This window comes from Carassius auratus, chromosome 27 (assembly GCF_003368295.1).
Source record: "Carassius auratus strain Wakin chromosome 27, ASM336829v1, whole genome shotgun sequence".
Lineage (NCBI taxonomy): Eukaryota > Metazoa > Chordata > Actinopteri > Cypriniformes > Cyprinidae > Carassius > Carassius auratus.
In genome coordinates this window covers 8,658,179-8,671,858 of record NC_039269.1, presented here as the reverse complement: position 1 = coordinate 8,671,858, position 13,680 = coordinate 8,658,179, and the positions used below count along the sequence as shown (strand labels likewise).

The 13,680-nt window shown below is 34.6% G+C and overlaps 2 protein-coding genes across 3 annotated transcripts in view; both read right to left on the bottom strand.

Annotated features, from left to right (window-relative positions):
- The window catches only part of LOC113045355 (calcium/calmodulin-dependent 3',5'-cyclic nucleotide phosphodiesterase 1C-like), a 63,863-nt gene extending 60,572 nt beyond the window's left edge, over positions 1-3,291 (bottom strand). The window contains exon 1 of the mRNA XM_026205693.1: positions 2,746-3,291. Coding sequence (XP_026061478.1) covers positions 2,746-2,944 — 199 coding nt within the window. The 5' untranslated portion in view covers positions 2,945-3,291. The remainder of the gene's footprint in view (positions 1-2,745) is intronic.
- A 1,373-nt stretch (positions 3,292-4,664) lies between these two features.
- Positions 4,665-13,320, bottom strand: LOC113045354 (vimentin A2-like). Of its 2 annotated transcripts, none has more exons than XM_026205691.1 (9): positions 12,713-13,320; positions 10,173-10,233; positions 8,601-8,696; positions 7,472-7,633; positions 7,086-7,211; positions 5,984-6,204; positions 5,822-5,868; positions 5,651-5,736; positions 4,665-5,018 (listed from the first exon to the last, which is right to left on the bottom strand). In XM_026205691.1, exons 1-9 carry the CDS (start codon positions 13,303-13,305, stop codon positions 4,977-4,979), a joined length of 1,434 nt encoding a protein of 477 aa, XP_026061476.1. In that variant the 5' UTR covers positions 13,306-13,320; the 3' UTR covers positions 4,665-4,976. The 2 variants fall into 2 exon arrangements, with proteins under 2 accessions (XP_026061476.1, XP_026061477.1); XM_026205692.1 differs by having other exon boundaries at positions 5,822-5,865.
- Between the last annotated feature and the right edge of the window lie 360 nt (positions 13,321-13,680).

Genomic DNA, 13,680 nt, shown 5'->3' with positions numbered 1-13,680 from the left:
AAATTCAGCTTTGATCACAGGAATAAATATATTTTAAAATGAAAACAGTTATATTAAACTGAAATTAATTTTACAAGATTTCTGTATCTACTGTATTTTTTTTAATAAATGCAGAAATCTTACAGACTCCTAGTTTTCGTAAGGTAGTGTATCTTATGTACTAAATGTACTAAATAAATGTTTAGATATACATTTTCAATTGCAGAATGAAATTATAAAAATAAACTTGCATTATTATGTTCATTTTATTATTGATTTGTGTAAAAACCCATCTCTGAAAAACACTTGTGTTATATAAAGCATCACGAGGGCTGTTATTCGAACATCAAAGAGTTCAAACATAAAAAACACAGATCTGGACCCTTCAAAAGAATCGCAGCGGCGCATCATTGATCATCCCATTATGAGCCATTTTTCTCATCTGTTCCACAGAAGTGCTTGAACTCTCTAATGTGCAGATAAATGGCTGCTATCAACCCCCGTTTTTGACCCAAAATGAGCAGACACCTGTTTCCCACCCGTCTCATGAAGGTATGTGCTTAAATTCCACAATTACATTTTAAAGGCAGATGAATACAGTGAATACCAAAAGAGAATCTGGACACTTCAGCTCACGTAAAAATATATTAATGTTGATAAAGAATAATTAAGATCATAACTTATATAACAATCTTATTTTCACAAAATAAATAAATGAATATTTTATATATATATATATATATATATATATATATATTTTTTTTTTTTTTTTTTTTTTAAATTACAAATATTAATCAGGAATTATCCACACATTTTCAACATGCTTTTTCAGAAAAGGTCAGAGGTCAATAACTTATTGACATTGTCACACAGGTGTCTAAAATTGTGTCAGAGAATGTAAGACAGCTGATGAAGAACTCACTTCTTGACCATTAATAAAATACTTTTTGAAAGTATCATTGATAATATTTGTAAAAATTCACTGCTTATATACATACATACATACATATATATATATATATATATATATATATATAAACAACTTTAAGACTTCAAAAGCCTTTATTAAAGTACACATACACTTTTAGTCATACAAAATTATCCAAAAAGCATATATTTTAAGTCTATGTCAAGTCAAAGTCAATGACAAAACAATAAGCCTGACTTTCACGTGACCATAAAAGTAACTGCAAAACCTAGGTGAAAAACTTTTCTGGAAGGATCCCCTTTGCTTTGGTTTGATATTTTGATATGCAATGCAATGACCTTTAGAAACGTCTTAACCTCTTTAGACCCTGCGGCATATGAGGACATTATATTTTTTTATGAATTTCTCTGAGACTATGTATGCCACAGTTTTAAGTCTGTGTATATACACTCACCTAAAGGATTATTAGGAACACCATACTAATACTGTGTTTGACTATCTTTCGCCTTCAGAACTACCTTAATTCTATGTGGCATTGATTCAACAAGGTTCTGAAAGCATTCTTTAGAAACGTTGGTCCATATTGATAGGATAGCATCTTGCAGTTGATGGAGATTTGTGGAATGCATATCCAGGGCATGAAGCTCCTGTTCCACCACATCCCAAAGATGCTCTATTGGGTTGAGATCTGGTGACTGTGGGGGCCATTTTAGTACAGTGAACTCATTGTCATGTTCAAGAAACCAATTTGAAATGATTCAAGTTTTGTGACATGGTGCATTATCCTGCTGGAAGTAGCCATCAGAGGATGGGTACATGGTGGTCATAAAGGGATGGACATGGTCAGAAACAATGCTCAGGTAGGCCGTGGCATTTAAACGATGCCCAATTGGCACTAAGGGGCCTAAAGTGTGCCAAGAAAACATCCCCCACACCATTACACCACCATCACCACCAGCCTGCACAGTGGTAACAAGGCATGATGGAGGCATGTTCTCATTCTGTTTACGCCAAATTCTGACTCTACCATCTGAATGTCTCAACAGAAATCCAGACTCATCAGACCAGGCAACATTTTTCCAGTCTTCAACTGTCCAATTTTGGTGAGCTCTTGCAAATTGTAGCCTCTTTTTCCTATTTGTAGTGGAGATGAGTGGTACCCGGTGGGGTCTTCTGCTGTTGTAGCCCATCTGCCTCAAGGTTGTGCGTGTTGTGGCTTCACAAATGCTTTGCTGCATACCTTGGTTTTTTTGAACCTCGTAATTTGAACAGGTGTTCCTAATAATCCTTTAGGTGAGTATATATATATATATGTATATAGAGAGAGAGAGAGAGAGAGAGAGAGAGAGAGAACTAAAATTTTTTATTGTTTTTGCCTATGCATGTTCATTCGTCTTTTTATAAAAAAAAAAATGTAAGAAATTGAGTCCCTATGTGCTCTACCGAGGACATACAGTAGCATAACTTATGAATGTATATATATATATATATATATATATATATATATATATATATATATATATATATATATATATACCAAGAAAAAATAAATAAATAAAAAACTAATGTGTGTATATATATATATATATATATATATATATATACATTAGTTTTTTATTTATTTATTTTTTTGCTCTCAACCATGTAAAGACATGGGGGGAAATACATTTTTCCTAAAACTTTTTTTTGAACCAGGTAGGCTAGTTCTGGCTTGGGGCTACTGTAATTAGTCAGTCTAAACAAAACAATTATAACAAAGCATAAACAATTTCCACTGTGTATGCTCTAATCTACCTTCATACGGATATGAATGATGGCAGAAGCTGACAGAAACTCACCTGTAGCAGTAGCAGGAGCTTGTGGCGTGTTTGCTCTGGAGGCGCCGGTAGTTTTCCGCTCCAGCGGTTGTTTGCTAGTTTGCTTTACAATCACACCGGACCCCCTCCGCGTTTTTCCGTCCGGGTCTTTCTGCGGCTCCAAACCCACTTTGACCAACGTGTTGCGAGACCTTGTGAAAGCTGAGGTCACTGAGCCCATCTCTGCCAAACAGCCCTCGGCTGACTGAGCTCTGGAAACACGGTTACACACTCCATGACTCGGATTCAGACTCTGTCATTGCTCCGGTGTCCTCATTAAAAGATGTGAAAGGCAAACCGTGTCCTCTGAGCGGTAAACATGTGCTGATTCACTTTCCTCGCACTCGGTTCGGTCTGTCTGCAAGTCATTTTGTCAGATGGAAACGATGAAAACCAGCGGAAATCTCCTGTGCGCTTTCCCGAGAGAAGCCGTCGTCTCGTGGATAAAGATAGTTTGGCAAACACGAGTCTCTTGGGTCGAGAGCGTTGAAAACAAGCATCTGTAATTAGTCTGTCAAGTGTATGACATTAATGAAATCCGACACGGGCAAGCTGCGAATATACAATTATTTTCACAATCAAAAATAAATAATAGCCTATTTATAAAGTGGTTTAACATTGGAAATCAACATTATCCGTTAGTTCAGAAGCCTATGCACGGTTATAGCCTATGCCATGTTTGTTTGCAGTTGTGCTTTTACAACAAAAACAACAACAAAAGTAACAAAAATATCAGATATTAGGCTAAATACAATTTTGTTTTCATTCATGACGTAGCAACCAGTGTTGGGGTAATGCAGGTAACGCTCAGATTACTTTTTCAAATAACTAGTCAAGTAACGAATTACTTTTTAGTTTCCCTGGAAAATTTTACTAACACAGTTACTTTTTAGCGAGCAGAGCAATACTGTAATGCATTATCTTTAAAAGTAACTTTCCCCAACACTGGTAGCAGCAATGTTTCTCTATTTTATTTCACATAAAATAGATGCAATATCTAGTTTGACAGCTGCTTTCTAGCTATTACTGGTCATAAGCGATGTAAATGTGAATGTGAAGCTAGTTGATCAATATATTACTAACCAAGCTGACCAACTTAAACTGGTTTGATCAGCTGATAGCTGTGGCCCAAGTTGCACTGACATGTTTTATTTATTTATTTTTTGAAGTAAAACAATTCAAGTTTGCTTCAATTGGCCAGAGGATGCATGAGTACCTGACAAATGACTAGTATAAAGCAATTGTATGACTTTGGACGACTCAAAATGTAGTGGATGAGTTTTATGGACTACTGTAATGATACTTTTTTGTAGCTTGAAAGCCCTTTAATCACTATCTTCTCTCTCTGAGTTAATAAGTAACATGGACATTCTTTAAAAAAATTATCCTTTTGTTTTACACAGAAGAAAGATATTGTAATGACATAGGGTAAATGATTTTTAGGTGAGCTATTCCTTTAAAAATGTCATTGGGTTATGACATGAGCACTCCGTGTGCTTCCCTGGGAGCTAACAGGAACTTGAACACTCGTGTCCAGGGAGTACAAATCTCCATCACTGGAACAAACAGACAGGAACATACATCCTGTCCCACATGAACCACTAATAGAGGACATGTATGTTCCTAAGAGAAGCACCCTGTTTAGAAAAGGTCCATTAAAACAGACTTAAACTTGAGGGTGCACCTATTTTCTGGACCACAAGATGGCAGTGATGGGCTTCAAACCCAAGACCAGGAACAGAGTCATGAGAGACCTTTGTGTAAAATGGAATCATTTAAATATTATTTTTGGATGTAGGATTTTTGATACTGAAATAATTAAAAAAATAGTGTTTTGCAAATTTACCACAATAATGTTAATAGCCCATGGAAGTACATTCAGAAAAATAATGAGGTATAAATCCTTATTTGATTGCTTTTATTGAAGCATTTTGCTTAAACAAAATCACGGCTCAGAAATGCTGTTTAGAAGATAAATGCATGTTTGGACAGTAAAAATGGTTCATAGTACGCTAAAGGTCATGCTGTTTCTGTGCTTGTGTGTTATCAATACATTTCCTCTAAGGCTCAAATGCTTGTATCTTCTGGCAGATGTAAAGGCACTTTGAAGCAGGTTATTGTGGGTAGTTCACATCAGATTTAGTTGATAGCTGGGACACAGAAAGGTGCTGCAGTTGGTTGCTTGCATGGATGATAACAGTAGATTTCAGTCATCACTCCAGGTCATCGTGGTTCTGAGTGGACTCATTGATCACCTTAATGGAAGAGAAGAGTAGAAGTGTTCATGAGAGACCCAAATGAAAACACAGACTTAAAATTAGATCAGATTTATTTCAGGTTCACTGAAACTTACAAAATATTGTAAACTGTAGGGATTCATAGAGATCATAGAGATGTCAATTATCAAAATATTAATTGAACAATATATTTGGGGGAAAGTGCATAATTGTAGTGCAAATTTGCTAAATTCACAGTTTGCACAATTCAAATTAATAGCATGCTTCATTTTCTAAGTAAAATGTTTTCTTTTATTTTTTAGCTTAGTTTAATTTTAGAGTTGTGACCTGGAAAGTATTTTGTTTATTTGATGTTTTATTTCTTAATAAGCATAACATAATTCGATATTGGAGAAAATGTGCTTAATTGTCAAAAAAATTATGTCACACTGCAAAAACTTGATCCTATCACATGCCAAATTTTCTGAACGATAAAAATAAAAATAGAAAAGCATTTATTCATTCATTCACATATTTCAGTATGTGCATATGTATGTATATGTATGTTGTGACCTGGACATGTTTTTGTAAACTACACCCAGTACGTTTCAACACTTTGAACATCTTAATAATTATAAGACTGTGTGGTAACTGGTTAGTCAAACACATACCTCTCCATCTCTGGTCTCAATGGTCTTAATAAGAACCTTCTTAGAAAATGTGTTTTCAAGAATAGGTTTGGTCTCAAGAATTGCGTCTGTCAAAATGCAAGATTATTAAAATATTAATGAATCATATTTTTAAGTTTCATTATGATATGTATTGGTGACTTGATGTCTTACCTCTCAGAGTGAAGGAAGATAAGTTTGGAAGAGGGGTGGTAATTCTACTTCCAAGAGAATAAAGTGTAAAATTATTTTATTAAAGCCAAAAATAAACCGTGTCCATAAAACGGCAGTATCACAATTAAATAAATCGAGCACTAGTGTACTAAAAGTGTTCACCTGCTCTCCTCGCCCTCCAGAAGTTTCCTGTAGGTGGCGATCTCGATGTCCAGAGCCATCTTGACGTTGAGCAGATCCTGATACTCACGCAGATGTTTTGCCATCTCGTCCTTCATGTTCCGTATGTCCTCCTCCAGCCGAGCGATATTGTCCTGGGAACTCGACGACTCCATTGCAAAGTTCTCCTCTATCTCTCTCATCTGACGCTCCAAAGACTCATTCTGCATTATTTATATGAAGAAAATGATTTAGGGACACGCAGATGTAATGTTATGGTAGTCATGGAATATCAGGCTCTTCTACATCTACAGATAAAATGTCTCAGATTCAGTATTAACAACTTATCTAAAATTGAATTACAATAAACTTTGTCCAACTTGTTACTGATCAGTTCCTATAAATAGTAAATATTAGTTGCATGCAAAAAGTTAAATAAATAACAACAACAAAATGTAAATACATTTTTAAGAAGTCTATAAACATGCCTGGGTCACAACCCCAAAATATATTTAAAAAAAAAAATGTTTCTATCCAGAATAATATTTGAAGAAAAAAAATAAAAATAATATATATATATATATATATATGTGTGTGTGTGTGTGTGTGTGTGTGTGTGTGTGTGTCTGTGTGTGTGTGTATATATATATATATATATATATATATATATATATATATATATATATATATATATTGACATTTAGTCATTTAGCAGACACTTTTATCCAAAGTGACTTAAAATTAGGACAATGGAAGCAATCAAAAACAACAAAAGAGCAATGATATATAAGTGCTATAACAAGTCTCAGTTAGGTTAAACACAGTATATATATTAGAATTCATTTTAATTAGACTAAAATTAATCTAAAATATAAAGTTTCAAGTTAACTTCTATCATGAATTCAGCATCTGTTTGAAAAGGACTGTTAGTTAAATTGTCAGTTTATCATGTTTATAGCGATCTGCCTGAATAATTACCCATTTAATGAATGTCACAGGCATTTGAGGAAAACTCTATGGCCCCCTTAAGAGGCTTGTTGTTACAGTCCCAGTCATCACAGTCCTGGCCGGAGAATAAGTCTAACAGGTAAATGTAAATGCTTACGGTTCCCTTGAGCGCGTCCACCTCGCAGGTGAGCGCCTGCACCTGACGCCGGTACTCATTGGCCTCCTGCTTGGCCAATCGCAGAGCTTCATTACTCTTGTTAGCCGCTTCTGTCATGTCAGCAAACTGACAGTGAAGGAAGACACAAGTTAACAAAGCTAGGCAGAGGTTGTAAACAAGAAGAAGAACTAAATTCAAAGTGACTAAACATAAAAGTGATTTTAATGAACAATGGCCTATTATTTCATCCCTTACATTAATGTTAAAAGCAGAACTTGCTCATCTGAAAAATTTAGAAGCAAGACAGAGCTAACAGAGAACCCGAAGAGGAGAATAAATGCTGATAAACAGAGGAAAGCCCTGATGAAAAGGCTGATGTTAAATACCTTGGATTTGTACCAGTCCTCTGACTCCTGGATGTTTTTGGTGGCCAGGTTCTCGTACTGCAGTCGCACGTCTCTCAGAGCAGCTGTCAGATCAGGTTTGGCCATGTCCATATCCACCTGCACCTGCTGGTCCTGGATCTGTGCCTGCAGCTCCGCCAGCTCCTGCAGACAGACCCAGACACAGATCAGCATCTGTCATCCTCCTTTTCTTGTGTTGTGATCATACAAATAGAGCTAAATATCGTCATTTTAATATATGTTATTAATCTATGTAAACAGTTACTTTTTAGATCTCCATGAAAACATTCTCTATTCTGACTTTCTGAACCCACCTCAACACCCGGGGAAAAGATCCTTGGACGTTTTATCAGGAACATAAATTATGCTAAATTATAAATTAATTATTAATTATTATTATTTTATTTTATTTAATATATACATAATACAGTGCTATAATTGCGAATTAGACATTAAAAAGTTAAAATTTCACACAATTTCATACTTACACTTATATTGATAAAATTAATCATCTTTTTATAATAATCCTAATAAAATATATTTTTTAATATACGTAAATTCTAATTATCATAATTATCTAACATAATTAATTCATATATATTATTGTTATATTAATTTAAACAGAGATTATTGTGAACAATTTACACAATTTTACACTTTTATAATAATAAATTAAATGAATAATAATTATAACTTTTATAATTATATTTTTTCTTAATTTACATGATAAAATTTTATGATTGCAAATTGTAGAAAGACACTTGTAAAAACTTTACCCAATATTTACTAAATATTTTTGAAATCATAGAAATTTGATTTAATTCAATAGCTAATTCTTTTTTTTTTTTTCTTTCTTTTTTTTTTTTTACTGTGCAAATAATGTCATGTAAATGTCTTATGTTTAATGCCAGTAATCAGTCTGATGCTCTGGAGATTTAGTTTATGGCCTTGAAATGGTCAAATATTGGTGGATTAATCAGTACTAGTCAATCAAACTAGTTCAGAATGTGGTATTGGTAATCAGATGCATTTATCTGTCAGTTAAATGCCTTTTAAATTAGAGTTTTGTTAAAGGAAATTGAAGCTGTAGCTCTGTATCTGACTATTTTACCTCATCATGGAGCTTTTTAAGGAAGTCAAGTTCATCCTGAAGAGACTCCACTTTCCTTTCCAGTTCCACTCGAGCAAGAGCAGCATTATCCACGTCCTGCAAAACATTTACAACACTATATGACTCAACACTGCTGTTTTGAGCACACATAGACAGAAGTACACCATGAAGAGTTCTTTGTGTTTTTAATCAGTATCTGGGCTGCAGTGTGGCACCATTCGGATGTCTGCTGACAAGACTACCACAGCCCACATTAAAGCATGAATAAACAGAGGCCTTAACACTCGCACTGTTTTTATGCTTGACACATGCTCTCTCTCTCTCTCTCACACACACACACACACACACACATATCCAGACATTCCTGCCCTTGGCAGCCGGTTCAGTCACAACAGTTTGCTTTGTCAGGGTCTTCTGGAAGAGCAATCAGCAGTGATGGAGATTTCCCAGCGCTAATGCCAGAAACAAAGCCATTCCGCTCTGAGCCTGACATGTCACACTGAGCCGTTCCTCAAACACTGACCCAAATCAGATCCGCTAGCAGTTCCCAAAATAAACAGAGAAATATAGCTGCAAGCAAAAGTTAGTTTGGTCATGGCACCCCCTGTGGTGATTTTAGGAATTTTAGTCCAATGATTATTAATAGATTCATCATTATGCAGGATGTAACTTTATACATTTCTGTTTTCCATTACAAAATTTGGGCTCATTATGATTAACACTGTTTGAAATAAGTCTCCATGTGCTCACCAAGGTTGCATTTATTTGATCAAAAATGCAGTAAGAACAGTAATATTGTGAAAAATTATTACAATCTAAAATAACTATTTGAATCTGTTAAAATGTAATTTATTTCTGTGATGTAAAGCTGAATCTTCAGCATAATTTCTCACATGATCCTTCCTTTATAAATCATTCTAATATGTTGGTTGTCTGCTCAAGAAACATTTCTTCTTGTAATCAATTTGGAATATTTTTGTTGAAATTCTTTTCAGGATTCTTTGATGAATTGAAATGTCAAAAGGACAGCATTTATTTGAAACTGAAGTTTTGGAACATTATAAATGTCATAACTGTCACTTTATTAATCCAATGCATTCTTGTTGAATAAAAGTATTAATGTCTTAAAAAAAACAAAAACAATGAATGGTAGTGTAGACAAACAGTATTTTAAAAATGCAAGTTCACTTCTCTTGCATATCTCTGTGCCCGCAATCATCCACCCAAATGCAGAAATTACACAATATTGTCAATCATCTCATCCTACGTTGCTCAAATTTTTACCTCTACATCCTGAAAACTCCACCCAAGGGGTTAAATGTGGCAAGAGGTATTACCATAAACTGTTAAAAGCAGTTGCAATACCATCTTTAACTATTTGCATCAGCAGAGGCCCCATGAAATAATTTCTATGAAATAATAGTTTTTTCTATGCTTTTACTGGATCTACTGTAGCAGAATTATTTACCCTTGTAATAGACTCTTACTGAAGATTTTTTAAACACTGCCATTTGAAATAAATAAGTTGAGGTTATATGTTTCTCCAAAGCATTAGTTCTAAAGATGTTTTACCTGTCTGAAACTCCTCATGTTGCTCTCTGCATCTTCTCGCTGAATAATCTCATCCTGCAGTCTGGAAATGACAGACGTCAAAAAAAAAGCATTTCATTTTTAAATATTTTCTTTGTGATATAATTCTTTAAAATTAGTTTCACTCTGTATTGTTTATTATTACACTATGACTATTCTTCTCAAGAAATATTTAAATGATTTCATTGCATTAGATCACAAATCATAAAAAATGGTATGTGCAAACAAAGCTGTTGGACATCCCCAAAGTTTCCAAATATGTTTTGTCTTCGCTCTGCACAGGGTGCATCAAGGCTAAAGGCCCCTGAGGTAAAAGGGACGATTGATTTTAGATTTTCCAAAACACTAAAAAGCAAACACCACCACAATACTTCCCTAAACACTGGTCTGTCACTACACTGCACAGTTATCCTGACGCATGAGGTCACGGTGTGCAGGTAATGTACAAACATTAACTGAGGTGAAGGAATGGCAACAAATTGGCATTTAAAAGTTATTAAATATCAAAGTATTGAATGGGTAATAAAAGAAGAAAAACAAGGAGTTTATTATACTAAATGAATTCTTTTTTATATGCATAGTTTTTTATTATTTTGAAGGAGAATGTCCTTAATTTGCTACCTAAAAATAACCTGCTGTCACAAAAGTATTTGCACATAATGAGACATTTTGCAAGATCAATGTTGCACCTAGAATTAGAGGTGGGCAAAATATCATATCAGTTTTTTCTTTTCTTTTTTTTATATCACGATTTTAACACAATTCTTTGTCATGTTGGTTTTGCTATTTTGCAAGATAGCATTTCAGCCAAACTTATTTCCCTATTATAAAGACAAAGTCTTTCAAGGTCACAAAAAAAAGAGAATGGCAGATATTTAGACCAAAGTGGGCAAAGATAAAAATATTTGTCTTTATTTTATCTTTGTTATTAAAAAAAATGAAAAAAGTTACACATTACAACTACACATATTATACAAATAAACCAATTTTCTTTCTTCTGCTGAAAATAAAAATTATTTTGAAGAATGTGGGTAACGCAACAGTTGCCAGTGCACAATGTCAATGTGGACCAGCAACTGTTTAGTTACTCACAATCTTCAAAATATCTTGTTTTGTGTTCAGCACAAAGAAAGAAATGAATACAAGTTTGGGACAACATGTAAATAATGAATAATTTTAGGATGAGCTATCCCTTTAATGACAGCGGCTGTATTCCTTTAAGAGCTGCACGCATCTAATATACAGCCACATATCTGTGTTTCTCACAACTGTTTACTTTAATTTTAGACAACCAACTAAGTTTATATGTAAACCTTGTGTATTTTGACAGCATTAGTGCAAAAGATAACTTAGTTCAATAATTAGCCACTGTTTGTCAGTGCGCGCTTCAGGTGTAGGCTCTCAGAAAAAGCGCATTAAAAATGTATCCGCCAAGGCTTTAAAGCACAAACAAATAATGTACTTTTGTGAGTGCAGTGTCCTGAGAGAGTAACTCAGTGTAGTATCTTGAGATGGAGGCACCAGAACTGCAGCTGATAGAATGTGTGCTGTTGCACGATACTATGACATTTATTCAAAAGCAGATCACGGAGACATTTTATTGTCCATGATCAAAAATCGTCATATTACACAACCCTAACCTAGAATGGGATGATTTTTTTTTTTTTCATCAGATTGAATCTTAGATTTACCTGTTAGACTTTTTTCAACAGCTTATTCAATAATAGATATTTTCTCAATCTTAATATACTTCACCCCCAAAACAAGTACTTTTCGCTTTAAATGTTATCTATCTATTCTTTTTTAAATGTTTTTTGAAAAGCGTTTATATTTAACGTACTGCAGATAATGTTCAATATGATCATATGCAATGCATCCAAAATTTAACATGCCTAAAAGTGTATGAATGACTACTTTTTAGGGGCCACCCCAGCAAACAAAGAACATTCTTAAAACAGTCTGGTATGGTTTTCTCAAAGTTATGAACAAATGTTCTTTCCAGTGACGGTATAATAAAACATTCATTTAATGGTATCTGGTCTTTAATAATGTTCTCAAAATGTTAGCAGAAAAACTTAGATACAGTATAGATTTTTGTAATTCTTCATAGTTTCATAAACTTTTTAACTACCCGTTTCTGAACATTCAAATAGTAACTTTCTTATGAATCTTTAAAGAATGGAATATGTTCCGAATTAAATGTTTTCTTTTCATAACCAAGAAAAACATTTTTAAATTTGATTTTTGTAAAAGTTTTTAAAAGAAAATACAGAGAAATGTTGTTTTCGTAACTCAATGGGAACATTAGAAAAACATGATTATATTTTTGTTAGCTGCGTGGAACAGTTTGGCAAGGTTATCTCAAAGTTACATAAACGCCCTTCCAATAACGTTATAATAGAACGTTCACTTTAAAAATAGCACAAAAACTTTTTTTCAGACTGTTTTTTTAGGCTATATTTTCAGAATGAAAAAAAAAACTATTTATAAACTATTTAAAATTCACAGTAAATTCGTGTTACTTCTCTCTGATTTGCTCTAGATCTTCTGCCAGGTTGTCTCGCGCCACTTCCACGCGTGCTTTCTCCGTGGTGAGCTGGTCCACCTGTCTCCTCAGGTCGCGCATCTCCTCCTCATACAGATCCGTGATGCGCGAGGGTCTCTGGCCCCGCAGCTGCTCCAGCTCCGAGCACAGGATCTTGTTCTGCTGCTCCAGGAAACGCACCTTCTCGATGAAACTGGCGAAGCGATCGTTCAGCGACTGCATCTGCGCCTTTTCACTCAGCCGGTTCGCTTTGAACTCTGTATTTAAGGCGTCCGAGAGGTTAAAGTCCAGAATCTCAGAGGTAAGTCGTGGCATCGCCGCACTGCTTCGGACTCTGGAGCTCTTCGACGGGTAAATGACCGGAGCCGAGGAGACGCCGAAAGACACCCGAGGGCGCACGGAGCTGGGGTTCTGACGGCTGGAGATCGAGCTGCTCCGGCCCACATCTCCAAAGCGCTTTCTGTAGGAGGAGGCAGACATCGTCAACTTCAGAAGTTGTAACTCAGCGACCCGTTTCTCTCTTCGGGAACTGTCCCAAACGGGGAGCGACAGTCTGAGAGGAAGCTTCATTTATAGTCAACTCATTATGCAAATCGCATAACGGTGCTGGAGAGTTTGAGTGACACAAGCAGAGCCCTATCGAGACTGAGAGAGTTTCTGGAGTTATGAATGCTCTCCACCTACTGAGGAAATAAACTAAAGGAATTATAGACGAAACGAAATGACAAAAATGTCCTTTTTAATTAATGACATTTTACATTTCCACTTATTTCACCAAATCCAAAAATACATATTTTTTTTGTTTGTCAATTAAACATTTTAAATTGTATATAAATTTTTGTGTTGTATTATTGTTCTATAATTATTAATAGAATACATATTGATTAATTATTTAATTTATTTTTTAGATTGTATTAATTATTTTATTTTGTGTCATAAAAAATG

Excerpts from the sequence above, each read along its gene's own strand:
- LOC113045354 (XM_026205691.1), bottom strand. The coding sequence starts at position 13,305 with ATGAAGCTTCCTCTCAGACTGTCGCTCCCCGTTTGGGACAGTTCCCGA. Across the intron at positions 10,234-12,712 it reads CTAGAGCAAATCAGAGAGAA|ACTGCAGGATGAGATTATTC; the intron begins GTAACACGAATT and ends TGTCATTTCCAG. Across the intron at positions 6,205-7,085 it reads TGGACGCGCTCAAGGGAACC|AATGAGTCTTTGGAGCGTCA; the intron begins GTAAGCATTTAC and ends TAAATAATGCAG.